Below are 18,821 nucleotides of genomic sequence, written 5' to 3'. Positions count from 1 at the left end.
AGGGTGCCTCGTGGGTGATGCGGCATAAAAATGGCGTATTCGTTCGGCCTTTTATGGATTATAGATGTTGTTGTGTGCCATAAAACCTTGGCTGCGCAGAGACGATTTGTAATCAAAATCAAATAGTTGTTTTCGCTTAGAGAACTTTCTTTCACTGAATACCCTTAGGGAGTCGTGACAGGAAATGTTTTGTTGATGTTTTTTACTGAGACTATCGCTAAGCCAGTCCACTGCGAGTTTTAGGCTGATCATGTCAAGCTGCTGATTTTCAATTAGAGCAGTAAAGATTGTGAAACTTCTTATAACGCTGCCGACTCATTTCCGCATTGGTCAACATTCGATCGGAGCTTAAACCTTCAGTTCATAAATGAAACGTAATGCACCTGCGTCGTGGAAACTGGCTATTGAATTTTCGTCTTCAAAATAAAATCTTAGTTTGAATAAATATGGCTGGAGATCTTTGAGCTTGGTTATCGCTTCCGTTCAGTGACAAAGCCAATTTTGCGGCTAGGGAAAACGTATTGGTATGATGTCAGATATTGAAGCCGCTTTCTTTGCTGCCTCTGTGTGTCTACCTGCCTGGAACTATATAAATCTCATGTCATTTCCTTATCCATGTATGCAAGTCGTATGTGGGTAAGACATGAGAATTTCTTGGGAGTGCTGCGAAATTTTATTCGAATACTTGAGGCAAGAGGTAACCTTGCCCCTCCCTCACAATTTGATAGAACGTGGTTTGAGGTAAGATAAAAAAAGATTAATTTGATTTGATTCTTTGTAGAAAGATTTTATTAAAATCTATTTTGACGATCTGCTTTGCAAAAATCACCGGTAGAACAGTAGCATTATTATTTGTTTTATGTTGCGTATCGCAACTCTACTAAATGAAATTGGCACACATCTGATGCCCATACAACACTCCCTGTGATAAGCCAATAGAATGAAAACGTACTTAAGTAAATGTCCTACATGTTCTACGGCAATGCTTTACATAATGAAGCATTGGCATTGTCAGAATTGCGAGGTACCCCATTATAGTAGCATTGCTAAAACGACATTATCGTTATATTCTAAGCAATAAATAATCATTTGAATCTTATTATATGAATGAACTATCTAGTTCTTTGTTTTTTAGGTGTTCGCACTCTTGCAAGGCCAAACGCAAAAGCCTTTTAACGTGCGTATTCAGGTTAACTTAAAAAAATTTCATTCATGTTTCTCGTCACTCTTGTAAATGTAAAAAAAATTTGCGACATAATAAAGAAAATAAAGATGATACTATGTAAGAACATCGGATGGGGTGCTACCTAAGATAAAAAAAGACCGTACAGTAGATTTACGACAGTCTCATAAGAAAGAGAAAAGAAGCTATACATTTTACTCTAGAGAGGTAAACGTGATCTGTAAGTTGGATCCGCGTACGAACGTCCATATTATCAATTTAAGTTACATTCAATATTTGCCATGCTAGCTTCATTTGTTCATATGGGTCTCAGTGGGTCTCAGAGTAATACTATACTCGTCTCTCAGATGTTATAGGCGTTTTCACGTTTTGGAAATAGCTTTTCATGTGGAAGATTGTTTCTTTCAAAACTTAGTACTCAATGTTATTATGATTATGGATCGCTAATATCCGTAAATGCGCAGCTACTGTCAATTGCGATAGGCAGAACAAGTAAAGGCTGACCCTTTTCACGCGACAAGAAGTTCCTAGGCTGGCTTGCAATGCTCAGCAAGACGGTATCTTTGCGTCTGTGTGCATGCTAGAATTGGAGAGATCTGGCAAGGGATCTCAACTGTGTCCATTCTCCAGCCATTCATTTTAGCATTGATTCGTTTCGATGGAACGATACCAAGATAGCCTATAGTTTCACGAAATGCGAAAGCCAGTCTTTTCCAAAATTACCTATTGTCCAAGATAAAGGCTATGCACAGAGGTTTTGAGCACTGCGTTATTATTTACCGATAAATCTCCGCCGTAGAAGGGATGAATGACGAAGGTCTCGTTTGCAATGTGAATCACTCCGCTAATACCGTTGCAGGTTCGAAACGCAGCCAGTGCACCAGGATAGTCTTTCACGATGCCATGATAATAACAGTGCTCTATCTCCTGGTGAGTTCGCTGCGATTTGATATGAGATGGTAGACGATTAGTCGGCCACACTTCGAACTGTTATTAATAATCATATGCTTACAGTCGTATTTTCAATCTCATATTCGTGTACCTAGAATACCGTAAATGACCTTCAGACTGATTGATGTACAAGCTACTTAGTCTACACCAATCCTATATCCATCATCCGCAGAGAGGCCATACTTTTCGAAAATGAAGTACATAATATATGTAATATGATTTATTTGAAATCATAAAGCTTTTTGGGTTCCCCATGTAATCACAAGACAGCTTTCGTTTCCACTGGTGATCGGTCGTTTTGTTTTTCTTGGCTCGTTTCTTTTTACTACAACAGCTCGCTACATGATAGTTATGCTTCAGTTGACTTGTAATAAAGAACGCTACCTATAAGTAGATCTATTTTCCTCAAGCTTTTCTTCGGATTTTCGAAACTTCGAAAATAAAATACATACGTTATTTACCTGTGACATCTAGCTACAACATGATGCTTCATACTTACTCGCCAGTTCCCGTTGGGCATAAGATGTTTCTGAGGGATGCTTGACTTGATGAGGTTATCATTGAGCTCGAGTTCCAATCGGAACTTGTAATGAAACGCTTTAATAAGTAACGATGTTTGATGGTAGTGTTTTGTCGTCTGGAATGGATCACATAGCGACACACAGTTCGTCTGTTTCGTTATTAACTACTATTCATGTAAAGAACCGCTTCTTTGCGTTACAACCTAATTTCTTGTTGTGGGCTTGTTTGCAGTGACTGTAAACTTTCCCGAAATGCGAGGCCGTTTGTTTTCATATGGTTTACATGGAACATTCGATTTCACAAGATCCTTTAGTGTGTATCAGGTGTGAATACCTGTAACTAATTAAATACATGAATACATAATATATCTAAGACCGCTAGGCAACATATCAGCGAAACTTGCTGCTCAAATCAGTCCCGGATTGATATCGACTTTGACAATGGTGCGCGAACGAAAATTGCGCGAGCTTTTATTGCAGAGCAATTGCCACTAGCGCTAAAAAAAAGTATTAAAAATTTGGGATAGGGTCAAATAGGAACGTGCTTCACCAATTTTGTGCATCCGTCGTGTACTACATGGTAGATTATTATGTTTTATATACATGGAGTGGTGTGAGACTCATCAACGAATCCTCTAAATTAGCTGCTTTTGTTAAGCGGTAAAAAGTTTCTCATTTTATAATAAGCTATATTCTATATGGAGCTGAGCCTTTTTCGAAATGAGAATCTTTGGACGGCAATATTGATTATTATTTGTTATTAATATTTGATATAGTTCGTCAGTTCAAGTTATGTATCACACGTAAGAATTTCAACTAGCGTCGTCTGCTATTCTGAGATTCATTCAGCATTCGTTCTTTGTACCATCGCTGCTACGGTTTACGCAAGCGAATAGATAGTCGAGTACTGCTCGCTGCTGATATAGCGGGCAAATGTTCTGGTCCACTTCTTTCGATAGAGTCATTTTTCATTTAGCGAGTTCAAAGAAAAACACTATATACCTAAGGTATGTATTTATCGAGATTTCGTAAACATTAGGTGCTTTTTATGATCGTTCAGACTAGGAACCGTACGCATCCATCTGAAAAATTGATAGGCTTACGCGACACAACGTTTTTGTATCGATACAGAAAAAATGGCGACCTTCGTTGTCATTTTTCTAACGATGAATGTTTAAAAAGAAACAAAAAAAAAACGTTTATATTTTTTCAATTCGAAATACACAGGGGTTTTGGCAAAAATATCAACAGATACGGTGGTAAGTAATGTCAGATTATGAAAGTGACTACTTGAAACTAATTTAGGCTATGGTACCAAGTGGACGCCACATTCATTTCGAGACTGAAATTTATCACAGTAACAATTGTCCTCCTCAGTCGAATCCACAATTTTCGTGATTTACTCGCGCGCTTTTTTGCACTCCGACCAAACGCGGCCAAATGCCTTAGCTTTAGGAGTTGCAGTTTGTCTCTTCTGCAAGCAAAGACATGCAACGCGAAGTAAAAAAAAGATGTTTATTATTCTCATTAAGCATTCTGGGGTGGGCCACCTCCTATGTTGGTCGATGTCAGCTATTCATTGGATGACTTTGAAAGTACCACCCCACGAGCCCCGCAATCCTTACCTGATGCAACTAACCCTAGTCACTGGCACTTAACCTCTCGCTATCGAGAAGAGGTTGAGCTAAGCACTTCACCTGGGGCACGGAAGTCCCAGCTACGTTTACGCTCCAAGGCGGGCTGTAGCTCGGAACGTGCATGCTTTACGGATGAATAGGCTGATTTAAGTATTGCAGGAGCGCGTTTTCTTATTCTCGTGTACGCGTTTACCTTCATTATACTAGAAGACTCACGATTTAGGCAAGCACAGTGACTTCGTATTAACTAGCCTAATGCTCGGACAGGGAGTGCCGACCAAGTTAGTAATTCAATAGCAGTCGAAGCTCTATGATTTTTACCTCGAGATTTGAGGGGATGTACGCATCGTCTGGAACGCATATTCATAGAGTACAGGCAGTGTTCGTGGTGTGTATTTTAGTAATATCATTTACGAACTGTGTGAAACACTAGGAATACAAAACTAAGATCGATTGAAGACACAGTTACCAGGCTTAGAATTAAAACAGCTGAATTACTTCAATTACTAGAAGCAGAACGATGTGTTAAGGCTTTATCTGTTACTGTTTCTACCTTTTTCGATTTTCAAAGGGGCAAATCGATATGGTGCTACTTTGTGTACACCTAGCTGACATATTCTGTCGTAGCGATACCGATATGCTGAATCATTTCATTGTTAACACTTTTTTAAATGAAAGAAATGAAAACAACAAAAGGTAACAATCATAATAGAAATTCTAGTTACGACTGATCTAAATTTTATTAGGTGAATATGACACATAACGAGCATCTGTACACGGTACCACTGTCGAATAACAAGTTGGCTGATCAATTGCTTGAGACTTAAAGCTATAGCAAAAATTGTAAAATGTAAAAAGACAGTAACTTTGCACAAAGAAATATAAAAAAAGACCTGAATTTCCTTCCACTGATGACCATGCAAAACTTTCAGTTGCTACAAGGGGCAATGAATAAATCATACACTTACCTTGTTCGAGCTGACGTCTCGCGTTGAGATTCCGACTTTTTGATGGTGCCTCACCTGCACGGGATAGATAACTTCATATATTCGAGAAGGAATTGATGCAATCAGACGCTCATTCTCTGGGTAACGCTTTAGACGCTCAACCGCTGCAAGGCAAAATTAATTTTAATTAAGAACAGAACGTGGAATTTGTGCGTGAATTTTCGAGGAATCTGACTAGCTATATCTCGTATTAGTGATACGTAAAGCTACACATTTATCACTCGCAAATTTCATTGTAAATTAAAGACACTATGAAAATGAACTGCGACGCACCCGAATTGTATGTATGGTGTACGTAGAAGAAATTGTTCCTGACCGCATTTATACGTCTAGCCTTTCGCGTTTTGGAAACTAGGGAACAGACTTCTCCGCGTTATCGTTGATAAGCTGCGCGGAGCAGAACAGAGCTGTCGCTTCCCGTATAGACTACTTTATTTCTTAACTAAATAAAGCTTTTCAACGATACATAGATACGGGATCACGACAATGTATATAACTTCACCGAAGGAATAGAACACTGCTATCGTTTGTTTAGCGCGCCTAACTTTTGAAAGCATTGCAAGAGATCAATCTTTGTTAGTTAACAGAAATTGAATAATGTCGCTGAACTCCTGGACCGGCACCGTTCCGTTCAGAAGATATGCAGAAAAAAAGTCGTCCTAATGAAGGAAAGGAAACTTAAGGCTCTCATCCTAGAAATCAAGGACCTTCCTATTGGAACTCTGAAAGCGGAGAAGACAGATTTTATCAGGTATCAAATTCCGATGTTTTGAACACGCGGTATTGAGCACTTACACCGTTCAAGAATTATGACTTAACCCCTTCCCCCGCTATGTTTGTGCATTTTTTTCTAATGATGCAATAAGCCCACCGATATGTTCTGTTCAGTGGCGCAACGTACGATACGATTATGCTCGCGCGCTAATCTTGTTTGAAAGCCAGAGGACAGCTGTCCGTGTGCTAACTATGGGCGGTTATTGCAAACCGTTGAAGTCATTTACCCGCTGGGTCATTGCGGTGCTAGAAGTAACGCAAGACGCTAGAGAAACAATGTCCTGGCACTATATGGCTGTCCCGCAGAGAAGTCCCCGTACCTCACAACGAATAGTTAGCGGCTTGCAAGTCGATAGACGGACCAGCCAGTGTATATGGCTGCGCGCCGTTTTCTTCTGGGAAAGGGGGTCTTTAGCTAAATAGCATATAAAAATAATTTATCATAACACATTATCTCCTAATGAAGCAATTCTCTCTATAGAAAAAGTTATAATGGGCGCTTGCCCAGCGCGTAGTACGCATATTTTACTAATAAGCGTGCTCCATAAATTCTGCTTCATATTCTAATAGCGGAAGAGAGAGGCGTTATGTTTTGCAAAGTTGAACCTGTACATACAGAGTCCTCTTTGCCTCTTTTACAGTCACATGGTTGAAAACGTGCTAAGATAGTAATTTCCAGATGTAGTGTTTGTAACGACCGTCCCGATTTCAAGTGCTCTGCAGTGAAACTTAGTCGATCTAACTATTTTCACAAATAGACGGCGCAGCTTTCGAAACGCTGATTACCAACGACAGCGCCTTGTAAGCAGAAGTGGGCAAGGTAGACTACTATGAATAGTAGGTTGACTAGACGCTACGGTGATACGGAACAGCGATTAGGATCAGTAGTATGGTATAGTAGATCGCGAGTATGTTGACAACGTACCTGAGTATTAGTTCTGCTTTTTCAATGCACGCAGTAATGGGAGCAGTGCCGCACGTTGATCCCTGTTGTTATTGTGTCGTGTGTGTGAAATCCTATTTTGTCCTTCAAGTTTTGATTCAATAAGTCGTTGAACAGGTATATGGAATTCTTTAGTTGACTGAGGTGTTTCGCTGAGTATTAAGTAGTATTTAAGTGCAAATAGCTGGATTAATTTAACAACTTAATAATTTTGGGTTTACCCAGACATTTCTGTTTGGGCTAATTTCCTAACAAAGCAGACAAATACCCAATAGTGTCTAATTTACTGTATAATACAAAATCATTCGCGCCGCTGGAATGAGGCAGCGAATTTTACGAGTACTTTTGCGACTTTTAGTAAACAGCAGGAGTCACCATTAGGAAAAGAGCCTTTATTTATTTATTTATATTTAATAATATAGATTCTATCTCGGACACATATGCATATACTTATATCCCTACCGCTATTATGGCAGTCGTTTAACGAGCACGCACTGATGCTAGAGTCTCATCTTTAGCTTCCTTTGCTATAACAATCAATTCCGAAGCGAAAAATATTATAGTTTCGCGTAGAGTTTACCATTTATTGATTTTCACAAGCTCTTCATGAGGTTTCGTTCGGCATCAATTAAACTCTGTAGTGGACGTTTCACTTCTTATGACTCATCAGCTTTGTTTCGTAAACCGGTATCAGGATCCGCTCATGATTTTCGCGCTCTACTACGTGTATAAATATCCTGCGTGACCCAGGAGACCTGGGTCGAGGCAAAAGTCGGCAAAGTTCCCATTTATGAGGCTAGCAGCTCATTTCGGACCGATATAATTCGTTAGTACATAATAATTTTTTTCGCTTTCCAATTAGCCTTTGCATGAGCGCGTACAACGGGGCGTCGACATCGGTGTGCCATGGCAGTCAATTATCGAGGAGGCTTTGGATGCACGTTTCATAAATGTTGCGATAATAGTAATATCACTAAGGGATTAACATTTGTAGAGATCGTATCTTAGTGTGAATGGTGACAGCCAACGGAAAAAAAACTAGCCAAAGAGACTCCAGAGCCATCCGTTTCGAATACGCGTTGCAAAAAACATGGTACATAGCTTCTGCTGGGGATATTGGGCTAGTGCTGTTTGTCTTTAGATGCATTGTATTTCCCTTACTGGTATCAATTATTTGGAATCATTATGCTATATATGACGTGTCACCTGGGTGATGGCCTCGCAGTTGCTGGACACCACGACTGCCTTACGTTTCTGCTGGAGCGCAGTGTTTATTTATCGTGCGTAACTTTAAACAAATACGCCCGTTCTATTGATGGTTCATTAACAAAGCTACTTTATCTCAGACCCGGATACGAACCATACCTGAATCTTGACGAAAAGATAGATTCTTGATAGAAACTGGCTGTTATCGACTCATTCCGTGCCCAAATCGTGAATCGCAGTAATGATACGAAAACCGCATACTATTATATTCACATGCTTAGTCTTTGGGTATGAATGCATGTATAGCCAAGTTATCAAGGGGCTACTGTATAATGCACATGGGTTGACGTATACTTACGGAAATATTAGAGCCATATCTGACGGTACTTGATCTGTCTCCGAAAAGCAGCTTTCTGAATTCGGCTGTTGCTGAATGAACCAACGAACGAACGAACGAACGAACGAACGAAACCCACGAGAAATTGTTTGCTTTGTTTGAATCCCGGTAATATATAATATATAGCTGCATGTACGGTGTTTTCCATTACTATCTATGTAACATCCAGCCATATCTATTCAGGGTGTTTTTTATGAGCGTAACAGTCGTTTCTGCCGGTTAACTAGGGAGCAACTTACTAGCGTAAAGGATAGTTTTCCCTGTTCGCCGCTGCAAGCTTGTCCATGTGCCATTTCTTCGGAATAAAAACTTGTCGCTCATATGATATATCTAGGATAAGTGCCATTTTGTCGTTCATCCGAATTTCATTCGCAAGTACCCTGCCTGTGACGCGTTACGTATTTATAACGTGCAATTTAGAGCGGCACGTAACCGCTTTGTCTTGGAAACATGGCCCAGGCAATCGCTCTATTGGCATTCCTCTTCAAAAGAAATTCCGATTTCATAGGAAGCGCTACGGGGTGCCATACTAAGCCATTGTTTCGAGTATTGCGACGGGATATGCGGTGTCCAACGTTTGCACGGTTTATGCTTAACTCGGTTTATGGCTAGCTAGGTTCTCCAGCGACGTATCGGCGCTGCTTTCTCGGTGCAATTCGCTCCGACTCATTTCCCCATTCAAAGCCAGTGGCATCACATGAAATCACATTTGGAGAATGCCATTCTTTTCTTGTCGTTGTTTGCTCTTACGAGACGCCGTAGCGAGGATCTGTCAGCTACGAGGTTCTTTCAAATAGCGTGCTTACGTCGGCCGACGAGAACACGTCATATAGCCGTCGCTTCTCAGGTGCTAGAAAATGTGTATGCTTTGAGAGGGCCTTTCTAGGGGCTCAACAGAAGGATAACATTAGGATATTGGTTACCTGTTAGTCTCTAACGAAGTCTCTCAGATAGGGTAGGATATTGACTTGTTTATGCTTGATTTGTATAACTAATTTCTATTTTTAAGGTCCTTTGACTCGTTTGGGTATTTCAGAGCATTTATTTAGAAATGTGTCCAAAAAGACGCCCACTAGGTTCGGTATGGCGATGTACTTTATAGACAGGTTGAAAGTTTGAAGGAGCCATGTGTATGGATTATCACTGCAACTAATTGGTAAAATATTTTGGCCTTCTGCTAGGTTCTTACATAAACCCTACATCATTTTCGTTAAAGGAGCTTGCGAATGATTCAATATAGGGCTAAGACTTTAGCTTTTAAGCATATAGGGAGGGCCGATTATAATGATTTTTCACGTACATCCGATCCTCTGTATAGTACAGCTAGATTTCTTAGTATCTATATTAAGTTAACAATTACTTAAATAATGTAAGTTTAGCATTGATGCAAAATTTAAGAACCCTTACTAGTATCATAACTTAGCTTTCTTCTGTAGTGCATCCTGGTTATATCCCTTTTTAAGGGGAGCTATGTAACCTTTGTTGGAATCCCTATCTGGTTCTGACTGCTATTCTTTTCGCTTACCTCTTATATTTAGCGCGTACCGTAGTGTTCGCCACTGCTACCATATTTTTTCCACTTACGTAATTGTTGTTAGTTATATCCTATACATACATACTAACATCGACTTACTCCACAAATGTTTCGTGGAAGTTATGTTGTGTTGTTTTTGCTCTTTGTTCGTCTGTCCATTCGTCTACCTATCAGTTCTTTTTGTTTGTCATCCAATCTTATAATCGCTGCTGCAAGCAGACGAGTCACTTCACGACGTGTTTTCGATGACCTGATCCTGAAGTTACCTCGGGGAGATATGTCCGCTACGACTCCCAACAACAAGGTTATTATTGACATCATTTCATAAATGTCATTCTTTTTGCTTTTCTCTTTTCTTTTTTTTTTTTTTTTTTGTAATAGTGACAGGGAAGGAGGCGGAGTAGTCACATGCAGACGTAGTGATCGGCAAGTAACGTCATACATGGCGTCGCTGATGTCGATGCTGAAAGCCGTTGGCAATCGACCAGCTGCTTATCGTCGACGCTGCTTGTTCCTTGTAGTGCGTCCTACTTGCTGCAGTTTAGCACTCGGTTCAGTAGTGGTAGAAGACCCTTGTACCGTCGGTTTATTGGTCGGCGGCTTTTTCGTTTACTCACTACACTATACTGCTGTTTCAGGCGCTGTAGTTTGGTTCGCCCGAGCATCTGGGTGCTCTGTTCTTAGGTGCGTTCATCACTATTCCTGACACCCCCATGCCGAAACCCAATCCTCTGAGGAGAGAGGGTAAAACGGGGGAGTGTCCTCAGTTTGTGATGGTCTTCATGCCAATTGTATACCTACTGCATTTCCGCGGATGCTTCTGCATCTGCCGACCACTCCTTTCGATCCGGCTTTTTCTTTCTGCACGTCGGCCTGTGGACGAATAGGGGCTGAGGAAAAGCAGTCTTGCGATGTGCCATTGGGATGTGGTCAGCGAGTCAGCAATACTGAGAGCACGGATACTAGGCAGCATAGCTACACCACAATCATCATGCGTCGGAGGCAAAGTGGCAGGCAGGGTGTAAGAAGCATCGTCTGAGGGGTCCATTCCGTGGCTCGTTAAGCTCCGTTCGCGTGGCCCTTGCTCAAGCCCGTACTTTCTCCCAGTTGCAATGCGATGCAATGAGCCTACCACCTCCGCTGCGTTCCACCGGCTCCTTCACACTATCCATTGCAGGTCCAACCATACCGAACTTCTCCTTAGTCTTTCCTTACTCCTGCTTCTGGTCCACTAATGTGGCGGCAGCGGCGTCTGATGCGGCCTTGTTCTGCGCTAACCTTCTACGGGCAAGTGGGTTGGCATGCCCCTGCCTGCAGCAGCAGTGGCAGCAGCTAGCTGATAGAAGTGCACTCCTGCTAGATGAACGAACCAATGATGTTTGTGCAACCTCTATCAGTGCAGCAGCGACAGCAGTGGTGGCGAAGGCGCGTCCTGCCACTTTCTCCGGCCGTGCTGCCCTCCTCTTTCTCTCCACATGCTTCGATTCCGGCAAAGGCAGGGAGGACTTCGTTATCGTCTCAGGCTCCTTACGTACATCTAACGCGCGTTGCCAACAGTGAATCGTAGTATTAATAATGGTTTCTTTTTCTTGTTACTGAAACAGCTACTACCGGCGTAACGCATATGCATATGTACCTACTAGAACAGTAAATGATGATATTTCGGCCTCTTACAGAACAAGCAGAAGTCGAGGTATAATGAAAATGGTAGATTCGAATCGAAGGAAGATATGCTGACGAATATACCTATTTACAAGAAAGCTAACCCCTTTCTACTAACACACCCCTATAATTAAAACGAACGTTTTTTAGTCTTCATCACGCTAATTACGTAACGTATTTGCGAGGTGATGTCCAATCGACCAATTACGCTAGATGAGCATTTCAATGTAGCCTTGTTAGTTACATAATGTCCAATGGACCCTGCAGCGACACGCAGGCGCAGCCGAGGTGTTACGGCTTTAACGCTGAGCCTTCACGATATTTCTTGGCATTTTAAAACGATAAGCAAAATAGGAAGCAACGTCTAGAAGAGCCTTCCTTGAATAACATAGAGGATTACCTGTGAAATCAGCAAACATGGGACTCTCAGGGACGAATGACTTCTGGATACCCTGTTTGTCTATGTTAGGTGAGAGGAACAAGAATGCGACAATGTATAGGCCAGTTACTTAGACAGCGTAAAAAGCTGGTGGCATTTATTTTAATTAAAGATATTGTCGTGACAGCGCTTATTCGTATAACCGCAATAAGTAAGTTCTTTAATACAGTAAACAACAAGTAAATACCTTTGTTTACAAGGAACTTCTGTTCCTTGCACGTTCTTGCATGTTATATGAGCTGGTTTTCTTCTATAAAAATGTAGTGACTATCGTATTCCGCATGGAATTCCTTCGCGTTGTTTGCTCGAAGCCATTCATTTACCATTAGACAAGCACTCCCCTAGAGTAGTCGTGGAGTGTCGAACTATAGCGGCCTGCGCACCAACGGGCGCACATCGATTAAGGATAGGAAAAACGGTCTAGAAGTCACTGAAGAAGAGATTGTGCATTAAGGTTCCAATCAGATGCGGATCACGACCATGCATACGCTCGGCCTTTGACGCTTCAAATAAACGTCGGGTAGTCAGTTTCGGTTTCTTCTTTGCTGCTCCTGCTTCTAGCGTCGCTAAAACTGTCCGAACAGCGGACGTTGCTCGCAAGCGTGCCTCTGCCGCTGCTATTGCGAGTAAATTCTTACGACTGCACACACGGCCATTGTTCTACAAGGCTTACCCATGGATGTATGTATAGCCTGACCTATTATAATATCAGATCCATATCGGTATTTATCCATATATAATCCATATATATGTTGTTGCATTTCGTATAGGGATCGTATGTCCTCTTACCTATGAAGCGATATAGTGTTTTACACTTTAGTCCGGTTGGTGGTAGGATCAGTAACGGATACTGTAAAGTTGTAGATTTGAGTCTTCTGATCCTTAGAGCAGTCACTTCGAGTGGAAACACATTTCTTCGCACGTTCGTGTGTGCGCGAGAAAAATTATAGGGCGTACGATAATTGGAGAAAAGGAATAAATTGTATTTTTTTTTGTCCATAAGAAGACTAGAGTTGCACGGCACATCTAAAACATTATAATAAATAAATGTGGGTCTTATTCATATAACTAATCGCAGAATTCAATCGAATTGAGATAAACATCTGCGTCCCCCTCCTTCCGTTGCATAAAGTTACCGCCGTTCATAATAGCGAGGCCGGATTTTTATGACTTGGGATTTAATTACCGCGCTCTTTTTTCCTGCCAGGAATGTTTTGTCCATTTTTTTTATACTAAGCACACAGCATGCTCGCACGCACTTGTGCACAAACAGGCACGCATAGGCAGAAACAAAAAAGAACGAATGTACCGAGTACGAACGCATTACACATGATGACCAAGAAGAAAGATTTCTATTGAAGTTTACCGCCGACATGCACAAGCCCACAGCACCCCCCATACCGTCAGAAACAAGCAGTTTCGATCCGAGATGAGAGGCGAATTAAAACGTGAGTAGATTGGAGCGATGACAATGGAGAAGGATGAGATCCACACTAAATATTGATTGCCACTTGCAATAACGGTTACAATTGATTGATAGATTTGCTGTCTAATAGTAGCGTTATTAATTGGTTTTGCACGACCGTTGTATTATGTCGGCTTCCGTACGCAACACTTAATTAATAATAAAAAAGCAGTCATATACATGTTTTCAGTGATAGTAGGAAATGAGATGATTTCTGTTGGGTGTTGGCCATGTTAACTGTTTGGGGGACACCAGCCGCTTGATACGGACCGAAGGGGAGAGGATGGACCTGCCACAAGCTGCCACGTTATAGCAGCGCCACTTCGCATTTATTAGACTTCTAGCTTATGTCGTCTGAAGGGTTCGAACGGCGCTTTTTGCATCATGTCGCTTCATCTTACGAGGCAATGATCTGATACGCTGCAAGAACAATACCCTCATCATATCCTAGTGGATTTGCAACGTTGATAGGTTAAAGGCTTAGACGGTGAATTTGAAAGGAGACACAATCATAGGCCAGCTATGGCCGACTGTGTTTCGAGTCGTACATGGACTGCAGTTACCTGATCTCCTAGAGCCTGGTGACTTGAGTGTGTGTTCTCAAGTCGAGTTGCCTCAAGCCGGCGCTGGCGGTGGAAGATTATTCAAGCAGCTCAAGACTTTGTCGCATAAAAGCTCAATGAAGAATGGCTCTGCTTGGAGAACGTCGAACAAATTCGAATTTCCGCAACCACCCATTTAAACTGTCAGGATGTCTAAGGATTGTACGGAATATGCATCTAGCGAACCTTTAAGCCTAGCTAGCGAACTGGTACGGGCAAATAGTAGCATAATGCCCTAAAAAATAGTTTCCGTTCGAATCTGCGACGAATGGAAACTATATAATTAAATTATACGGTTCGTTTTTTATCTGAGTAGACGAAAAAAGGCGTAATATAAATATCTAAGCCCAGTGCATCTCCAAATCTCAGCCGAAGGACATAGAAAAACATAGGCCGATTAGTTTTTTCGGGTTGAATAGGAAACCTAGGACGCAAACAATTTGTCATCGTATCAATCACGTTTACTGATTACGCCCAAAATTACATTTGATGCCTTCTCGTCACGACTTATTACCTTGGGACAATGTAATAGTTGATCATCGGAGCGAAGTACGACGTCGTCGTCGATAAAGTTCACAGTGAAAAAAATAACTTGTTTGACAAATTGTTCAGCTGGCGTTGGCATCAACAGATGGTGCTGAGTGAAGGTTGTCTGTGAGCCGTATTTGCTACTGTGGATGTTGTTAGTAGAACAGAAGATCACAAAAGATTGCCTCACACAACTTCGAGAAACAACGCTAGTTACAAATCTCTTGATCCGATTAGAGCTTCTGTCCCACGGCGGCGCGCGAACGAAATAGAGCTCTAACGATTGCCCTTACGACAGCGGATCGATTTCGTGTCTTGTATAGATACGTGCGGTTGAAAGCAACTACTCTATAAACCCAAAAGGCCGTAAGAACAAAACTCGTATGTGCTGTGCCATTGTGTTGCTTCATTTAGATGTTTTTTTTTCTTTCCGAAGCAACCTCATAAAATATCATACTTTAGAAAGCGTTCTAGAATAGTGACAGTATGCATCCGCAGTATGGTCGGTCCCATATAATGTCCTTCTGTGGACAGATATCGATCTGTAAGCATGTTGCCAACAAAAAGCCACTACCGACGACTTGCTGAAAGCCTCTCGCCTGTGATATGGCTGGCATCGTTTGCTATTGGCTGCATCCTGCGGATAAAACCATAACGTCGAAGTGAGCTAGTAATAGGAACTCAATCCTTTGACAAAGCCATTGTGCCAATGGAAAGCAGAATTTTTACGTGTAACGTCTTACGTACCCGCGGTGGCGACAGCCACATATTAGGTCACTCGATTTACTTTCGCAATTTTACATCTACTTCAGTCATGGTGTAATCATTCCTATAGATGACAGACGCGATTACACGGCGTAAAGGTTACGAAACCGGCATTTCTTTTTGAGAGACACAGACAACGATCCAAATCGTTCCTACGAGAAAAAGCAAGATGACTTATCAACAGTTATCAGAGAAATATTTTTTGTTAGTGCAGCGAATAAGGGTCGTTCGAAGTACACCCTTTATTAGAAAAAAAAACAATAACTCGGATAGGCAATGATCTTACCTGAAAGCCGTTTGTTGTCGGGGAAATCGTCGAACGCCGAGTCAATATCTGCAAAACAAACGTACGTGATACCAATAGAGATAAATTATTAGAGCCTATAATGACAGTTAAACGTAAATGGAACGATTAAAAAGATGTCAAACTAGGCGCTAAAAAAATTTTATGAGATAACGGTGTATCGGTTCTGTAGTATAGGTAACCTCGAATAGCACGAGACTCGATGAGCAAAAATGTATCGCTCTAAGATTAGAATATTTCAGAGCATTGGCTCGCTCACGTCTGAGTTTTTGAGAAATCTATATACCTAACAAACTGGATCCTTCCAGCCGTTATCGAAATAACCTTAGATAATGTAACCAACCGGCGTAATACTACCATCTCCATTAGTGGTCTCTCCTAAAAAAATATCCAAAAAAGCCGTAGAAAATACGTAACATATTCCTTTTTCCTTCCGACACCGTTTTAAAAGCCCGTCCGCTTTTTTTGGATTGCAGGAAACGCAAGCCTGCTGCTAATGTTGCTGCTGGAACCAGGTCCCGCCTATGCTATAGACATCGATGAGGTCCTGCTGTGACGGATCCTATCGGCTTATCGATGGACTACAACCACTAGCATGCGTTGTCACTGCCGGCCTAACGGGCTACAACCAGTCGGTATATGCGGCCGTACACTATGCGTTACGCCTTAATTTTGCAAGTGAGCCGAACACCCGTCAGCCCGCCACCGCTACTTCGTCTTAGCTGCTTTTGCGCCCTCTTCAACAACAGGTTTCCTCGCGCTACAAAGCTGCCCACTATCCTTTCACTAAAGAACGTGGCAGACTCCGACTGCGAAGCAGGCATGGCAGTAGAAACACCCGACGAGCTGCGTGGGACGACTGCTCCCACACTCCTTTCTTTCGCTTGTCTTCTCTCTCTTGTTCTGTGCCGAAGCGTCCATCGGCCTCGTTCGTTCGGCTGGCATTCGACTCGACTCGAATTGGCCCTTAGCGCGAAGAGGACCGACGTGATCGATTTGTGAAGTGCTACCACTGTCAGTGCAGCAATGGTGCGGAGGCGAAGTGATGAAATGCGCTTCGTTTGGAGGCAACAGCACCCCTTCTAGCCCCTTTACCGCTCCGTGTATGCCAATGCCTTACTCTTTGGCGCCTTTGTCCTCCTGGGTGGTCCGTCTGCCATCTTACATTTTGCCAGTAACACACCCACACAGGCAGGCTGGCAGCTATCCATTCAGCACAACCTTTTCCTTGTACGTTTCTATCCTCAGTATCCTGTTCGTTCGCACTGCCCCCTGAAATCTATGTCGGCACGATGTGCATGGGGGAGGAACTACCAGTTCAGTCCCCTTTCCAGTTCCTCCTTGCGTCCTCCTAGAGTGCTGCTCCCCTTTTCGTAAAGAGCTGGGGCCTAAGAGTGGTAGAGTGGTAAGGCAGTAGCTGGCATCATGCATGTCTGCTGCTTTCCTGCCCTTTCGGGCGCGCTTGCCGGGCGAGTAGGTACTTCGGAGAAGGCGTCGCCTTGAGAGATGACTTTCGATGCGATGCTTTAAGAAGACTTTGTTTCGCCGTCTAGCATTCCCGCCATAAGCCTGCTTGTCGACTCCTCACCAGCTAAGTTGCACGCCGTGGTCCTTCACGCCATCATGGACTTGTGCTGGCCGGTGGCTACTATGTTTGCTTGCACCCTTTCCACTGTCTGCGTCGTTTATGTTCACTCATTCGTTGCTTCTTCATCTTTTGGGGCCGGAGAAGGACCGACGGATAAGGGTATGTGTCAGCTTCCGCCGTCACTTCCTGTCGGAATGCTGATCGTTCAGAGCGCCTATGCATCTCGCACACATTTCAAAACGCAGCAGGCTAGCAGCAGACTGCCGCCTCGTCGGACCCCCCTAGAGTCCTGTTGAAAGTGCGGAAAGAAAGCTACCGATATTGCTAGGAAAGTCTGTGCCGTGGCTGTTTCATCCACCGCTGTCACTGCCGCCATTATAACCATATGGAGCCTCTTTTGGCATGTTTGCCTACCTGCTTGCCTAGCCGTTTTCCACTGCTGTCTGTCACTGTGGATGGCCAAGTGACAGTCGAAATTTACGTGAAGATTTGCTCTTTTCACTTACACCAGCACAACTTACAATTATTGTTTCTGGTACGGATATAAGGTAGCATCGCAACTATAGTGCATACTGCTGTATGCGTTAGCGCCTATTGTCATATTCGATATACTATACGCATGTACTAGACATGTTTGCAAGCAGGGAGGTAGCTACGATTGAAGCAGTGAGCGACGTCGGCGACGATGATGATAACAAAGGCGAAGTGCGAGCTTTGCTAGTTCATCACTCTTCCTTACGTGTTATTCATGCCATATATATATATATGCTTTGTTGCTTGGCGCGCATGATCACTAACAGGATGGGCGCCATTTCAGCGAAACTGCGCAAGAACTCAGCTCATAGTTAACGGGAAACCGTGTTTTCCATATGCAAGCTTGTTTGCGCTGAAAAAAATACACAGATAGAGTGGACTGAAATAGCGCTACGTTTCGGCCACCTTCACAGCTGATTCGAAAGCTGATGTACGGACGTCTGTGCGCATTCTAATGCCACCGAACGGGCCGCTTTAAGCCACATGGCCGCTAATTAATGACTATACCCCTTTACCATGGCTGTACGAATCTTCGTAAAAAATAAAGATCCCGAGAGGCTCCGCTCTCTGTGCTGCCGTGTGAACTCAGATTTCCAATGCGACAATGCTCTCCCGCTATGCTAGTAGCAGCACCTGATAGTGATGGTGGACAGCTGTTCTTCTAGTAGATAGACGTACACGGCATTCTGTCAGTCATATTATAGAGCAGTCTGAATGATTAGAAAATGTCAGTAGTCTCAGTTAAGAAAGCTATAATAAAGTGCGGTCGCTTTGATTTTAC

At 42.6% G+C, this 18,821-nt stretch overlaps 1 protein-coding gene across 1 annotated transcript in view; it reads right to left on the bottom strand.

Annotated features, from left to right (window-relative positions):
• Positions 1–18,821, bottom strand: part of mmd (disintegrin and metalloproteinase domain-containing protein mind-meld) — a 49,880-nt gene that overhangs the window by 25,952 nt on the left and 5,107 nt on the right. Inside the window, exons 2-5 of the mRNA XM_086969402.1 lie at positions 15,901–15,948; positions 5,261–5,403; positions 2,634–2,771; positions 1,964–2,122 (exon numbers count right to left, since the gene is read on the bottom strand). Coding sequence (XP_086825528.1) covers positions 1,964–2,122; positions 2,634–2,771; positions 5,261–5,403; positions 15,901–15,948 — 488 coding nt within the window. The remainder of the gene's footprint in view (positions 1–1,963; positions 2,123–2,633; positions 2,772–5,260; positions 5,404–15,900; positions 15,949–18,821) is intronic.

This window comes from Varroa jacobsoni, unplaced genomic scaffold, assembly GCF_002532875.2.
Source record: "Varroa jacobsoni isolate VJ856 unplaced genomic scaffold, vjacob_1.0 scaffold_723, whole genome shotgun sequence".
NCBI lineage: Eukaryota > Metazoa > Arthropoda > Arachnida > Mesostigmata > Varroidae > Varroa > Varroa jacobsoni.
Note: the sequence above shows the minus strand (reverse complement) of the source record. Positions and strands in the feature narration are given on the sequence as shown.